Source organism: Pecten maximus, chromosome 15 (genome assembly GCF_902652985.1).
Source record: "Pecten maximus chromosome 15, xPecMax1.1, whole genome shotgun sequence".
NCBI classification, from domain to species: Eukaryota; Metazoa; Mollusca; class Bivalvia; order Pectinida; family Pectinidae; genus Pecten; species Pecten maximus.
In genome coordinates this window covers 18,227,801-18,243,320 of record NC_047029.1, presented here as the reverse complement: position 1 = coordinate 18,243,320, position 15,520 = coordinate 18,227,801, and the positions used below count along the sequence as shown (strand labels likewise).

Genomic DNA, 15,520 nt, shown 5'->3' with positions numbered 1-15,520 from the left:
GACTGTTGGTGTGTCCTCGACTACCGTCCTCATATGTCTCTGACTGTTGGGTGTGTCCTCGACTACCGTCCTCATATGTCTCTGACTGTTGGTGTGTCCTCGACTACTGTCTTCATATGTCTCTGACTGTTGGTGTGTCCTCATATGTCCCTGACTGTTGGTGTGTCCTCGACTACCGTCCTAATATGTCTCTGACTGTTGGTGTGTCCTCGACTACCGTCCTCATATGTCTCTGACTGTTGGTGTGTTCTCGACTACTGTCCTAATATGTCTCTGACTGTTGAATGTGTCCTCGACTACCGTCCTCATATGTCTCTGACTGTTGGTGTGTCCTCGACTACTGTCTTCATATGTCTCTGACTGTTGGTGTGTCCTCGAATACTGTCCTAATATGTCTCTAACTGTTGGTGTGTCCTGGACTACCGTCCTTATATGTCTCTGACTGTTGGTGTGTCCTCGACTACCGTCCCTATATGTCTCTGACAGTTAGTGTGTCCTCGACTACCGTCCTCAAATGTCACTGACTGTTGGTGTGTCCTAGACTACCGTCCTCATATGTAACTGACTGTTGGTGTGTCCTGGACTACCGTCCTCATATGTCTCTGACTGTTGGTGTGTCCTCGACTATCGTCCTCATATGTCTCTGACTGTTGGTGTGTCCTCGACTACCGTCCTAATATGTCTCTGACTGTTGGTGTGTCATCGACTACCGTCCTAATATGTCTCTGACTGTTGGTGTGTCCTCGACTACCGTCCTAATATGTCTCTGACTGTTGGTGTGTCTTGGACTACCGTCCTCATATGTCTCTGACTGTTGGTGTGTCCTCGACTACCGTCCTCATATGTCTCTGACTGTTGGTGTGTCCTCGACTACCGTCCTCATATGTCTCTGACTGTTGGTGTGTCCTCGACTACTGTCTTCATATGTCTCTGACTGTTGGTGTGTCCTCATATGTCCCTGACTGTTGGTGTGTCCTCGACTACCGTCCTAATATGTCTCTGACTGTTGGTGTGTCCTCGACTACCGTCCTTATATGTCTCTGACTGTTGGTGTGTCCTTGACTACCGTCCTCATATGTCTCTGACTGTTGGTGTGTCCTCGACTACCGTCCTCATATGTCTCTGACTGTTGGTGTGTCCTAGACTACTGTCTTCATATGTCTCTGACCGTTGGTTTGTCCTCGACTACCGTCTTCATATGTCTCTGACTGTTGGTGTGTCCTAGACTACCGTCCTCATATGTCTCTGACCGTTGGTTTGTCCTCGACTACCGTCCTAATATGTCTCTGACTGTTGGTGTGTCCTCGACTACCGTCCTCATATGTCTCTGACTGTTGGTGTGTCCTCGACTACCGTCCCCATATGTCCCTGACTGTTGGTGTGTCCTAGACTACTGTCTTCATATGTCTCTGACTGTTGGTGTGTCCTCGACTACCGTCCTCATATGTCCTTGACTGTTGGTGTGTCCTCGACTACCGTCCTCAAATATCTCTGACTGTTGTTGTGTCTATTGATTAAGTGAACTTATAATCACGACTGAGTAGCAATGATTTTGAATAAAGACGTTATATCCATCGGCATTGTATAACTTCTGTGGGGTTTTGACTTATTGTTAAGTGTACATTAATTCTTTTGAAATTTTTGAAATAAAAGCGATTCATCAAGTAACCACTAATGTAGACTTGATAACTGAATTTGTATAATCATGAATGTAGCCATTTTATTGGTTCGTAGTACTGATGTAAATATCTGGGTCAAGCTTCGGCGATCGTGATGGTCGACTGGTCACACTCTATCGGTCACAGCCGGACAATTACAATCACTTTGTTGACAGGTTGATGGCGCAAAGAATATACATCACGGTGACCTTTACCTATGTATCGATATGATATTTTAGGTGTTTTCTTACAAACACTAGTCTATTTACTCAATAGGCATGTTTCCTGTAAGGAAGCTTTTCTTTAGTCTAAAGGAGCATTTTATAATGGAAGCTTGACATTTTCTAACTACATTGTATATTTATGATTACAAAATTCAGGATATATTTTTATCGCAAATTGGAGCTGGTAATTTTCTGAAAAACTAGATTGGATTGGAAGCGCAACCATTTGTTTGTTTTGATATTCAACTTGTTCTTGTTTTCGTCGTTTGGGAATTATCCTTAAGGTTCGAAGTACTTCGAAGAATTACTTTCTTAGATTATTTAATATTTGCATATATGTAATGCAAGTACATACATTAACGACATTGGATGCGACCTTTCCGTTCCGTGTGTGTGATTACCAGGAGTATGTGGCTATATTCTTTCAAAATTGTGGTTTACGAAGTGTTAATTCAAGGTGAGACAATGTAGAAATTAGTGTTCATTTTCAGTAACAAGAGCATTTAAATCTTTTCGACGTTTGATAAGATATTGGATATATTTGGATCATGGAGACCGGACTCTGGATCTTACTATTATGTACATATCTCATATCGACGTCGACATCACAAAGACCTACAGGAAGGAATCAGAATAGTGTAACGAGATCGAATGGAGTCGGCGTCACAACGCCTCAACGTCAAGCCAGAGGAATCCAGCGCCTGATGACGGTTTTGAGAGCGCTTCCAAGACCAGTTGTTCAAGAGATGTTCACTGAGTTACAATTAGATGAACAGGGGAGATCAAGAGCTACATCGATATCTCGAAATTCTAACCACCAACTATCCACAGACCGAAGGCGGGGCAATATCGGAAACTCACGGAATCGAACATCAGTCCAGCAATCTGATCGTCTCCAGAACCGCCCATCATCTCGAAATAGCACAGGGGAACAAAATCTAGGATCGCGAGGTGTAGGCATATCCCAGGAAAGAGCTCTGGAAAGATCTCGACTTCGTGAAAATTCAAGCAGACCATTACGATCTCGAGCTTCCGAAGTTGCCAGAGTTATCGGTATAGCTCAAGAGCGGAACAGAACTAGAAGTATTGGGATAACACGAGACCAGGCCAGATCTCGAGATCGGGCGAGTACACGAGACCAGGGCAGATCTCGAAGTGTTGGGATAGCACGAGACCAGGGCAGATCTCAAAGTGTAGGGATAGCACGAGACCAGGGCAGACCTCGAGATCAGGCGAGTACACGAGACCTCAGCAGAACTCGAAGTGTTGGGATAGCACGAGACCAAGGCAGACCTCGAAGTGTAGGGATAGCACGAGACCAGGGCAGATCTCGAAGTGTTGGGATAGCACGAGACCAGGGCAGATCTCGAAGTGTAGGGATAGCAAGAGACCAGGGCAGACCTCGAGATCAGGCGAGTACACGAGACCAGGGCAGATCTCGAGGTGTTGGGATAGCACGGGACCAGGGCAGACCTCGAGGTGTTGGGATAGCAAGAGACCAGGGCAGACCTCGAGATCAGGCGAGTACACGAGACCAGGGCAGATCTCGAGATCGGGCGAGTACACGAGACCTCAGCAGAACTCGAAGTGTTGGGATAACACGAGATCGTGGCAGAACTAGACCATTACGATCTCGAGCTTCCGAAGCTGCTAGAGTTATCGGTATAGCTCAAGAGCGGAACAGAACTCAAAGTATTGGGATAGCACGAGACCGAGGCGGAACTCGAGATATGGAAAGTACACGAGATCGGGACAGAGCTCGAGATTTGGCGAGTTCACGAAACAGGGACATAACAGGAAATATCGGGATAACACCAGACCAGGACAGAATTCGAGAACTAGGAAGTATACGGGACCGGAACAGAGCTCGAAGTGTCGGGATAGCAAGTGATAGGGACATAACTCGTGATCTGATGAGATCTAGTAATACTGAGATACAGAGATCTCCAGATATCTTCGGAATTAGTGATCTATTTGAGGAAACAGACAGTTCTTTATTTACCCGTACGAGTATGCGTAATGGTGGACGTTTAAGAAGACAACGCTTGACGACGCCTCCACTCATCCCAGAAGAGCCGTTACAGGTTCAATGTGATTCTATGGTAAGTACAAATTCATAGATTATTATATGATTAGATTATATTTACTTTCGGTGTGACAGTCTCCCATTACTCCTGTGTTAAACCAGATGGTATTGATCACCGTATAAATGCAGCCCAGATCACATGACGTCACTTCCGTCAGCGTCAAAAAAATGTTTGGCAATGCGTTGCGGGTGAATCAAACCTAGCAAAGATTTCGACTTAGAACAATCGCGTAATTATGACGTCATTTTGGTGCTTTGTTGATCATAGTCACGCCAAGGCTTTGTATTTCACATCAATTTAAATGCAAACCAAGCACTACAATGAAATCGATTTCACATGTGCCGTTCTTTCAATTGAACAAACAGGGGTATAGCTGAACTTAAACCCCAGATTTAGCAAAGAGAAAGTGAAGTTTAACGAAGCTTAATGTAAATATAACAATTAAACGCTTGTTAGATTGTATTTATTGTCAATATCAATGCAATCTGGGTGGCAGATAAATATTCATGATGCCCTAACGTCATTCTATTTATCTGTCACCCAGATTGCATTGATCTTGCCAATAAATACAATCTACCAAGCGTTTAATTGTTAAATAAATGTATTTTTATTACGTCATCTCATCCCGGGTTAGTTTTCGTTACGTCACAGCAAAATCAATAAAATAACTTTACATTTTTTTAAATAAATACACCAAATTGGTTAGGAGGGACACATTAGTTTGGTTGACAATGGTTGTTGGACAAATCGGAAACTATCGATTCCATCACGACCGACCATGATGGCTGTTGAAGAAATTCTATGCGATTTGATTGGTTGTTTTAAAGGTCATCTAAACATGACCTCAGATCTCTATCACGCAGTATATAGTGGTGAACTTCTATTAGTCAGATTGCGACTGTGAATAATATTAAATATTAGAGATTAATGAAATGTGGCAAATGGAACACAAAGAAAGCAAATGTCGATTTCGATAAAAATTACAAACAGTTATTCATTTCGACCGCAGACACACAGTACGGTGTATGGATGGGTCTTTTTAATGGATATGGGGAGCACAGTCGGGTATGCGGTGTACGGAAGGACCTTTCATTAGGTGTGTGTGAGTGCGTGTGTGTGTGAGTGTGTTGGAGGGCGGTGGTTGGGTGGGTGTATGCGCTTTCCCTTACCATTAAGGAGGCTCTTCTAAATATCGTATGATGTGTACTTGTGTTTCGAAGCATTAAACACACTGATACCACAGGCGTCTGCTTCTGGTTAGTACTAATAGAAAAAATATTAGACCCTACTCATACTCTATCAATAAGGTGTAACACTCGAAGATCTACGATGCATCGACTGTGGAACGGAAGTAGACTTGATTGGTCGACAATTATAGTTAGTATTGTTTATAGAGTTGTCAACCAATCAGATTGCCCTTTGCACACCACTCTAAAATATACAGACTTCTTCCGTTCCACAGTCGATGTATCGTCCGCAATCACGATCGCTTTTGATCCATATTCTCATCTTTAAATCACTGTCATACGACAAAAGAATACCATGCATTTATATCAAACGTTACGTTACGTTACTGAAGTTTACGTGCATTTGATATTTCAATAGGATTGAACTTAAATTCAAAGTGAATCGAAGGTCACCCCGACTTCCGACTTTTCGAGTGTTCCACCTTGTTGATAAAGTATGAAAAGGGCCCCTATTGTTTTTTCTATAATACTAACCAGAAGCAGGCGCCTGTGCTAATAGGTTATTCAATAATGAATAAATTGTTATAACTATGTACAATTTTGGAACACGTGTTGAAAAAAACACTTCGTGGCGACTGCACAAAGTACTTTCACGCCCAATCTGGGTATCAGAACCCAGCCATTTTACTGAAAAGCGAGTTCGCTATCTACTGAGCCAATCGGCGACCATCCGCTTGGCAAGATACTGTTGGAAAACTTGTTTCTTTGAATAAACAAAGTCATATTTTCTTTGAAGATTTTATGATGTGTTCAAGATTTTTATTGCGCAAGCCCATACTATTTATAATAATAGGAATCCCTCATTTTATCAGAAGTGTTTTCCGTACAATCAGTCCCCCAACATTTACAAACAACAAGGGTTGCCTGTAGCTTCGCCCATCAGTGGTTCAATATTTACATTATGGGAGGAACCCTACTGAATTAATTTGGTAATTAGACATATCCTTTCAAAAATCTATCATCAACAAATAAAACGTCTGTAAATTTGCTCTGATACCATAACAATGTGGGTAATATTATGATTTATATTGAAAATATATTTGTAAAGAAAACCAACAGTACCAACGCTTTTAAAGTGCACCTGCTACCTGTTGAGGACCCTAAGTATATTTACATACGTAATTAACCTGCACGAGAGCGAGGATTAACCAATCAGAGGCCCCTAATCGCCTATTTATTGTAACTTTATTGATATACGAAAGTGTTTCATTAATGGTATTGTAAGAGGTTAATATTGACATAAAATTACGAACAATCAAACATTTCTAAAAGTAGATTTTTAAATCAGTAAAGAGATGTATTAAGTTTACATCAGAGTCATCGCCATTATTATATATCAAAACATCTTGCGCCGAATGAAGACGATTTTTTTTTTAGTGTACAAGATATTGAGTATTTGGATGACTTTTGGGATCAATGACACGATATCAAAAGAATTACACATATAAAATATAGACTAAGTCACGCTATCGCTTGGCTTTATTCTGTTTTCAGTTAGTTATCTTGGCATTACTATTTACTATTGAACGCCTATGTATCCTCAATATCTATTGTCCTTATTTCACAATACCTATTGTCTATTCTATTGTCTATTCTATTGTCTATTCTATTGTCTGTCTATTCTATTGTCTACTGTCTATTATATTGTCTACTGTCTATTCTATTGTCTACTGTCTATTCTATTGTCTATTGTCTATTCTATTGTTTATTCTACTGTCTATTCTATTGTTTATTCTACTGTCTTTTCTATTGTCTATTCTATTGTCTACTGTCTATTGTCTACTGTCTATTCTATTGTCTATTATATTGTCTATTATATTGTCTACTGTCTATTCTATTGTCTATTCTATTGTCTACTGTCTATTATATTGTCTATTGTCTATTTTATTGTCTATTGTCTATTCTATTGTCTACTGTCTATTCTATTGTCTATTCTATTGTCTTTTCTATTGTCTACTGTCTATTCTATTGTCTATTGTCTATTCTATTGTCTATTATATTGTCTATTCTATTGTCTATTCTAGTGTCTATTCTACTGTCTATTCTATTGTCTATTCTATTGTCTATTCTATTGTCTACTGTCTATTCTATTGTCTATTTTATTGTGTACTGTCTATTCTATTGTCTATTGTCTATTCTATTGTCTACTGTCTATTCTATTGTCTATTATATTGTCTACTGTCTATTCTATTGTCTATTCTATTGTTTATTGACTGTACCTGTTGTCAGCTCTATCACTGTAAATGTTACGTAGCTATGTGTCTTGTTTCTATCGTAAAGGGTATGATTAATTTAGCATAAAAACTTGCGTGACACATTTCTCCAAAAAAGACATATTAAAAGTCTAACTGGTGAAATAGAGCAAAAAATAAATGATAAAGAAATCATTTGATAGAGTCTCGCATACGTAATCGGTATGAATGAGATATGAAGATCAATATGATTCCCCAGCCTTTCACTGCAAATTAACCAGATTTGTTTTCTGTTTGTTTATTTTTAGTTTTTATTTTTATTCTATCCGTCCCCAGTGTCGCTATCAAAGTCTGTAACACAGAATGGAGTTTATGTCCATTGCGATGTCTATTGCAAGAAAAATGAATTTCGATTTATTCATCGAGTACGTACTTAACGAATACACAATGTACACAATGGTGTTTATGACTGGCGTGCGTGTTCGACCTTGAACTAGGCACATGTCTTAGATTCAATATATGCCTTACATACATGAATAACACGCTACATTGACTTACTCTACTATTGTAAATAATCACAATACAAATAATTCAGATATCGACTGCTTGTTAAGCCAGGGTAGTGCATATACCTCTGCACATTCATCAGACTATTTTTTGTTGTTTTTGTTATTCATCTTTTTTTTCTCAAATAACTGTTGGATGACTACCCAGGAAACAATGGATTGGTTACGTAACACTGCCGAAGATCATGATTCAAACTGATACAAAAGCCCCACCTATTGTCTTTCATAATCATTCTAGATTAATGATATATTTCGGTACATAACTGCCCTGCTATCAGTGTCATAGCTCTAACTTGAAATAATACCTAGCGGATCAGTAATTTACTGAAGGGTCTCTTCAATATAACGTTTGAATTAAGATGGCTGGGAAACAATTAATTGATACGTAACATTTCTCAAGGTCCCGATTCTTAGAAGAGTCTAAAAAGCAGGCGGGGATGTGGAGGAGACTATCGAAGAGTCTGGAAGGACGTTATTGTCTGAATCGAAATTTCGAATTTTATTTCTAAAAACAGTAATATTCAAAATAAGGTTAAAAACAAGTATCTAAATACATGGTAATGTGAAAATATTTTTATTTTGTGACCCTTTGAACGGCCTTTCATCCCTTATTTTGCAGTGTTGTAATACTCGATAAATGTCGATATTGTACCTCTAATGATAAACATCTTGTACCACTGTTATAACTGTCGATGTTGTATATCTAATGATACACATCTTGTAGTACTGTTATAACTGTCGATGTTGTATATCTAATGATAAACATCTTGTAGTACTGTTATAACTGTCCATGTTGTATCTCTAATGATAAACATCTTGTAGTACTGTTATAACTGTCGATGTTGTATCTAATGATAAACATCTTGTAGTACTGTTATAACTGTCCATGTTGTATCTCTAATGATAAACATCTTGTAGTACTGTTATAACTGTCGATGTTGTATATCTAATGATAAACATCTTGTAGTACTGTTATAACTGTCCATGTTGTATCTGTAATGATAAACATCTTGTAGTACTGTTATAACTGTCGATGTTGTACCTGTAATGATAAACATCTTGTAGTACTGTTATAACTGTCGATGTTGTATCTGTAATGATAAACATCTTGTAGTACTGTTATAACTGTCCATGTTGTATCTAATGATAAACATCTTGTAGTACTGTTATAACTGTCGATGTTGTGTCTGTAATGATAAACATCTTGTAGTACTGTTATAACTGTCCATGTTGTAACTGTAATGATAAACATCTTGTAGTACTGTTATAACTGTCCATGTTGTGTCTCTAATGATAAACATCTTGTAGTACTGTTATAACTGTCGATGTTGTATCTAATGATAAACATCTTGTAGTACTGTTATAACTGTCGATGTTGTATCTGTAATGATAAACATCTTGTAGTACTGTTATAACTGTCGATGTTGTATATCTAATGATAAACATCTTGTAGTACTGTTATAACTGTCCATGTTGTATCTCTAATGATAAACATCTTGTAGTGCTTTTATAACTGTCGGTCTTGTATCTGTAATGATAAACATCTTGTAGTACTGTTATAACTGTCGATGTTGTAACTGTAATGATAAACATCTTGTAGTACTGTTATAACTGTCGATGTTGTATCTAATGATAAACATCTTGTAGTACTGTTATAACTGTCCATGTTGTATCTGTAATGATAAACATCTTGTAGTACTGTTATAACTGTCGATGTTGTAACTGTAATGATAAACATCTTGTAGTACTGTTATAACTGTCGATGTTGTATATCTAATGATAAACATCTTGTAGTACTGTTATAACTGTCGATGTTGTATCTGTAATGATAAACATCTGTAGTACTGTTATAACTGTCGATGTTGTATCTGTAATGATAAACATCTTGTAGTACTGTTATAATTGTCCATGTTGTAACTGTAATGATAAACATCTTGTAGTACTGTTATAACTGTCGATGTTGTATCTGTAATGATAAACATCTTGTAGTACTGTTATAACTGTCGATGTTGTATCTGGTGTGACAAACATCTTGTAGTACTGTTATAACTGTCGATGTTGTATCTAATGATAAATATCTTGCAGTACTGTTATAACTGTCGATGTTGTATATCTAATGATAAACATCTTGTAGTACTGTTATAACTGTCGATGTTGTAACTGTAATGATAAACATCTTGTAGTACTGTTATAACTGTCGATGTTGTATCTGTAATGATAAACATCATGTAGTACTGTTATAACTGTCGATGTTGTATCTGTAATGATAAACATCTTGTAGTACTGTTATAACTGTCGATGTTGTATATCTAATGATAAACATCTTGTAGTACTGTTATAACTGTCGATGTTGTATATCTAATGATAAACATCTTGTAGTACTGTTATAACTGTCCATGTTGTATATCTAATGATAAACATCTTGTAGTACTGTTATAACTGTCGATGTTGTAACTGTAATGATAAACATCTTGTAGTACTGTTATAACTGTCGATGTTGTATATCTAATGATAAACATCTTGTAGTATTGCTATAACTGTCGATGTTGTATCTGGTGTGACAAACATCTTGTAGTATTGCTATAACTGTCGATGTTGTATCTCTAATGATAAACATCTTGTAGTACTGTTATAACTGTCGATGTTGTAACTGTAATGATACACATCTTGTAGTACTGTTATAACTGTCGATGTTGTAACTGTAATGATACACATCTTGTAGTACTGTTATAACTGTCCATGTTGTATCTGTAATGATAAACATCTTGTAGTACTGTTATAACTGTCCATGTTGTAACTGTAATGATAAACATCTTGTAGTACTGTTATAACTGTCGATGTTGTAACTGTAATGATAAACATCTTGTAGTACTGTTATAACTGTCGATGTTGTATATCTAATGATAAACATCTTGTAGTACTGTTATAACTGTCGATGTTGTATCTGTAATGATAAACATCTGTAGTACTGTTATAACTGTCGATGTTGTATCTGTAATGATAAACATCTTGTAGTACTGTTATAACTGTCCATGTTGTAACTGTAATGATAAACATCTTGTAGTACTGTTATAACTGTCGATGTTGTATCTGTAATGATAAACATCTTGTAGTACTGTTATAACTGTCGATGTTGTATCTGGTGTGACAAACATCTTGTAGTACTGTTATAACTGTCGATGTTGTATCTAATGATAAATATCTTGCAGTACTGTTATAACTGTCGATGTTGTATATCTAATGATAAACATCTTGTAGTACTGTTATAACTGTCGATGTTGTAACTGTAATGATAAACATCTTGTAGTACTGTTATAACTGTCGATGTTGTATCTGTAATGATAAACATCATGTAGTACTGTTATAACTGTCGATGTTGTATCTGTAATGATAAACATCTTGTAGTACTGTTATAACTGTCGATGTCGTATATCTAATGATAAACATCTTGTAGTACTGTTATAACTGTCGATGTTGTAACTGTAATGATAAACATCTTGTACCACTGTTATAACTGTCGATGTTGTATATCTAATGATAAACATCTTGTAGTACTGTTATAACTGTCCATGTTGTAACTGTAATGATAAACATCTTGTAGTACTGTTATAACTGTCGATGTTGTATATCTAATGATAAACATCTTGTAGTATTGTTATAACTGTCGATGTTGTAACTGTAATGATAAACATCTTGTAGTACTGTTATAACTGTCGATGTTGTATCTAATGATAAACATCTTGTAGTACTGTTATAACTGTCGATGTTGTAACTGTAATGATAAACATCTTGTACCACTGTTATAACTGTCGATGTTGTATCTAATGATGAACATCTTGTAGTACTGTTATAACTGTCGATGTTGTATATCTAATGATAAACATCTTGTAGTACTGTTATAACTGTCCATGTTGTAACTGTAATGATAAACATCTTGTAGTACTGTTATAACTATCCATGTTGTATCTCTAATGATAAACATCTTGTAGTACTGTTATAACTGTCGATGTTGTAACTGTAATGATAAACATCTTGTAGTACTGTTATAACTGTCGATGTTGTATATCTAATGATAAACATCTTGTAGTACTGTTATAACTGTCGATGTTGTATATCTAATGATAAACATCTTGTAGTACTGTTATAACTGTCCATGTTGTATCTCTAATGATAAACATCTTGTAGTACTGTTATAACTGTCGATGTTGTATCTAATGATAAACATCTTGTAGTACTGTTATAACTGTCCATGTTGTAACTGTAATGATAAACATCTTGTAGTACTGTTATAACTGTCGATGTTGTGTCTCTAATGATAAACATCATGTAGTACTGTTATAACTGTCGATGTTGTAACTGTAATGATAAACATCTTGTAGTACTGTTATAACTGTCGATGTTGTATCTAATGATAAACATCATGTAGTACTGTTATAACTGTCGATGTTGTATCTGTAATGATAAACATCTTCTAGTACTGTTATAACTGTCGATGTTGTATATCTAATGATAAACATCTTGTAGTACTGTTATAACTGTCGATGTTGTATATCTAATGATAAACATCTTGTAGTACTGTTATAACTGTCGATGTTGTAACTGTAATGATAAACATCTTGTAGTACTGTTATAACTGTCGATGTTGTATCTAATGATAAACATCATGTAGTACTGTTATAACTGTCGATGTTGTATCTGTAATGATAAACATCATGTAGTAATGTTATAACTGTCGATGTTGTAACTGTAATGATAAACATCTTGTAGTACTGTTATAACTGTCGATGTTGTATCTCTAATGATAAACATCTTGTAGTACTGTTATAACTGTCGATGTTGTAACTGTAATGATAAACATCTTGTAGTACTGTTATAACTGTCGATGTTGTATCTGTAATGATAAACATCATGTAGTAATGTTATAACTGTCGATGTTGTATCTGTAATGATAAACATCATGTAGTAATGTTATAACTGTCGATGTTGTAACTGTAATGATAAACATCTTGTACTACTGTTATAACTGTCGATGTTGTATCTAATGATAAACATCATGTAGTACTGTTATAACTGTCGATGTTGTATCTGTAATGATAAACATCATGTAGTAATGTTATAACTGTCGATGTTGTATCTAATGATAAACATCTTGTAGTACTGTTATAACTGTCAATGTTGTATCTAATGATAAACATCTTGTAGTACTGTTATAACTGTCGATGTTGTATCTGTAATGATAAACATCTTGTAGTACTGTTATAACTGTCGATGTTGTTACTGTAATGATAAACATCTTGTAGTACTGTTATAACTGTCGATGTTGTATCTAATGATAAATATCTTGCAGTACTGTTATAACTGTCGATGTTGTATATCTAATGATAAACATCTTGTAGTACTGTTATAACTGTCGATGTTGTAACTGTAATGATAAACATCTTGTAGTACTGTTATAACTGTCGATGTTGTATCTGTAATGATAAACATCATGTAGTACTGTTATAACTGTCGATGTTGTATCTGTAATGATAAACATCTTGTAGTACTGTTATAACTGTCGATGTTGTATATCTAATGATAAACATCTTGTAGTACTGTTATAACTGTCGATGTTGTAACTGTAATGATAAACATCTTGTAGTACTGTTATAACTGTCGATGTTGTATATCTAATGATAAACATCTTGTAGTATTGTTATAACTGTCGATGTTGTATCTGGTGTGACAAACATCTTGTAGTATTGCTATAACTGTCGATGTTGTATTTGGTGTGACAAACATCTTGTAGTATTGCTATAACTGTCGATGTTGTATCTCTAATGATAAACATCTTGTAGTACTGTTATAACTGTCGATGTTGTAACTGTAATGATACACATCTTGTAGTACTGTTATAACTGTCGATGTTGTAACTGTAATGATACACATCTTGTAGTACTGTTATAACTGTCCATGTTGTATCTGTAATGATAAACATCTTGTAGTACTGTTATAACTGTCCATGTTGTAACTGTAATGATAAACATCTTGTAGTACTGTTATAACTGTCGATGTTGTAACTGTAATGATAAACATCTTGTAGTACTGTTATAACTGTCGATGTTGTATATCTAATGATAAACATCTTGTAGTACTGTTATAACTGTCGATGTTGTATCTGTAATGATAAACATCTGTAGTACTGTTATAACTGTCGATGTTGTATCTGTAATGATAAACATCTTGTAGTACTGTTATAACTGTCCATGTTGTAACTGTAATGATAAACATCTTGTAGTACTGTTATAACTGTCGATGTTGTATCTGTAATGATAAACATCTTGTAGTACTGTTATAACTGTCGATGTTGTATCTGGTGTGACAAACATCTTGTAGTACTGTTATAACTGTCGATGTTGTATCTAATGATAAATATCTTGCAGTACTGTTATAACTGTCGATGTTGTATATCTAATGATAAACATCTTGTAGTACTGTTATAACTGTCGATGTTGTAACTGTAATGATAAACATCTTGTAGTACTGTTATAACTGTCGATGTTGTATCTGTAATGATAAACATCATGTAGTACTGTTATAACTGTCGATGTTGTATCTGTAATGATAAACATCTTGTAGTACTGTTATAACTGTCGATGTTGTATATCTAATGATAAACATCTTGTAGTACTGTTATAACTGTCGATGTTGTAACTGTAATGATAAACATCTTGTACCACTGTTATAAATGTCGATGTTGTATATCTAATGATAAACATCTTGTAGTACTGTTATAACTGTCGATGTTGTATATCTAATGATAAACATCTTGTAGTACTGTTATAACTGTCCATGTTGTAACTGTAATGATAAACATCTTGTAGTACTGTTATAACTGTCGATGTTGTATATCTAATGATAAACATCTTGTAGTATTGTTATAACTGTCGATGTTGTAACTGTAATGATAAACATCTTGTAGTACTGTTATAACTGTCGATGTTGTATCTAATGATAAACATCTTGTAGTACTGTTATAACTGTCGATGTTGTAACTGTAATGATAAACATCTTGTACCACTGTTATAACTGTCGATGTTGTATCTAATGATAAACATCTTGTAGTACTGTTATAACTGTCGATGTTGTATATCTAATGATAAACATCTTGTAGTACTGTTATAACTGTCCATGTTGTAACTGTAATGATAAACATCTTGTAGTACTGTTATAACTATCCATGTTGTATCTCTAATGATAAACATCTTGTAGTACTGTTATAACTGTCGATGTTGTAACTGTAATGATAAACATCTTGTAGTACTGTTATAACTGTCGATGTTGTATATCTAATGATAAACATCTTGTAGTACTGTTATAACTGTCGATGTTGTATATCTAATGATAAACATCTTGTAGTACTGTTATAACTGTCCATGTTGTATCTCTAATGATAAACATCTTGTAGTACTGTTATAACTGTCGATGTTGTATCTAATGATAAACATCTTGTAGTAATGTTATAACTGTCCATGTTGTAACTGTAATGATAAACATCTTGTAGTAC

The 15,520-nt window shown here is 35.5% G+C and overlaps 1 protein-coding gene across 1 annotated transcript in view; it reads left to right on the top strand.

Moving 5' to 3' along the window:
- The first annotated feature begins 2,430 nt into the window (after window positions 1-2,430).
- The window catches only part of LOC117343296 (uncharacterized protein DDB_G0284459-like), a 120,008-nt gene continuing 106,918 nt past the window's right edge, over window positions 2,431-15,520 (top strand). The window contains exon 1 of the mRNA XM_033905640.1: window positions 2,431-3,984. Coding sequence (XP_033761531.1) covers window positions 2,431-3,984 — 1,554 coding nt within the window. The remainder of the gene's footprint in view (window positions 3,985-15,520) is intronic.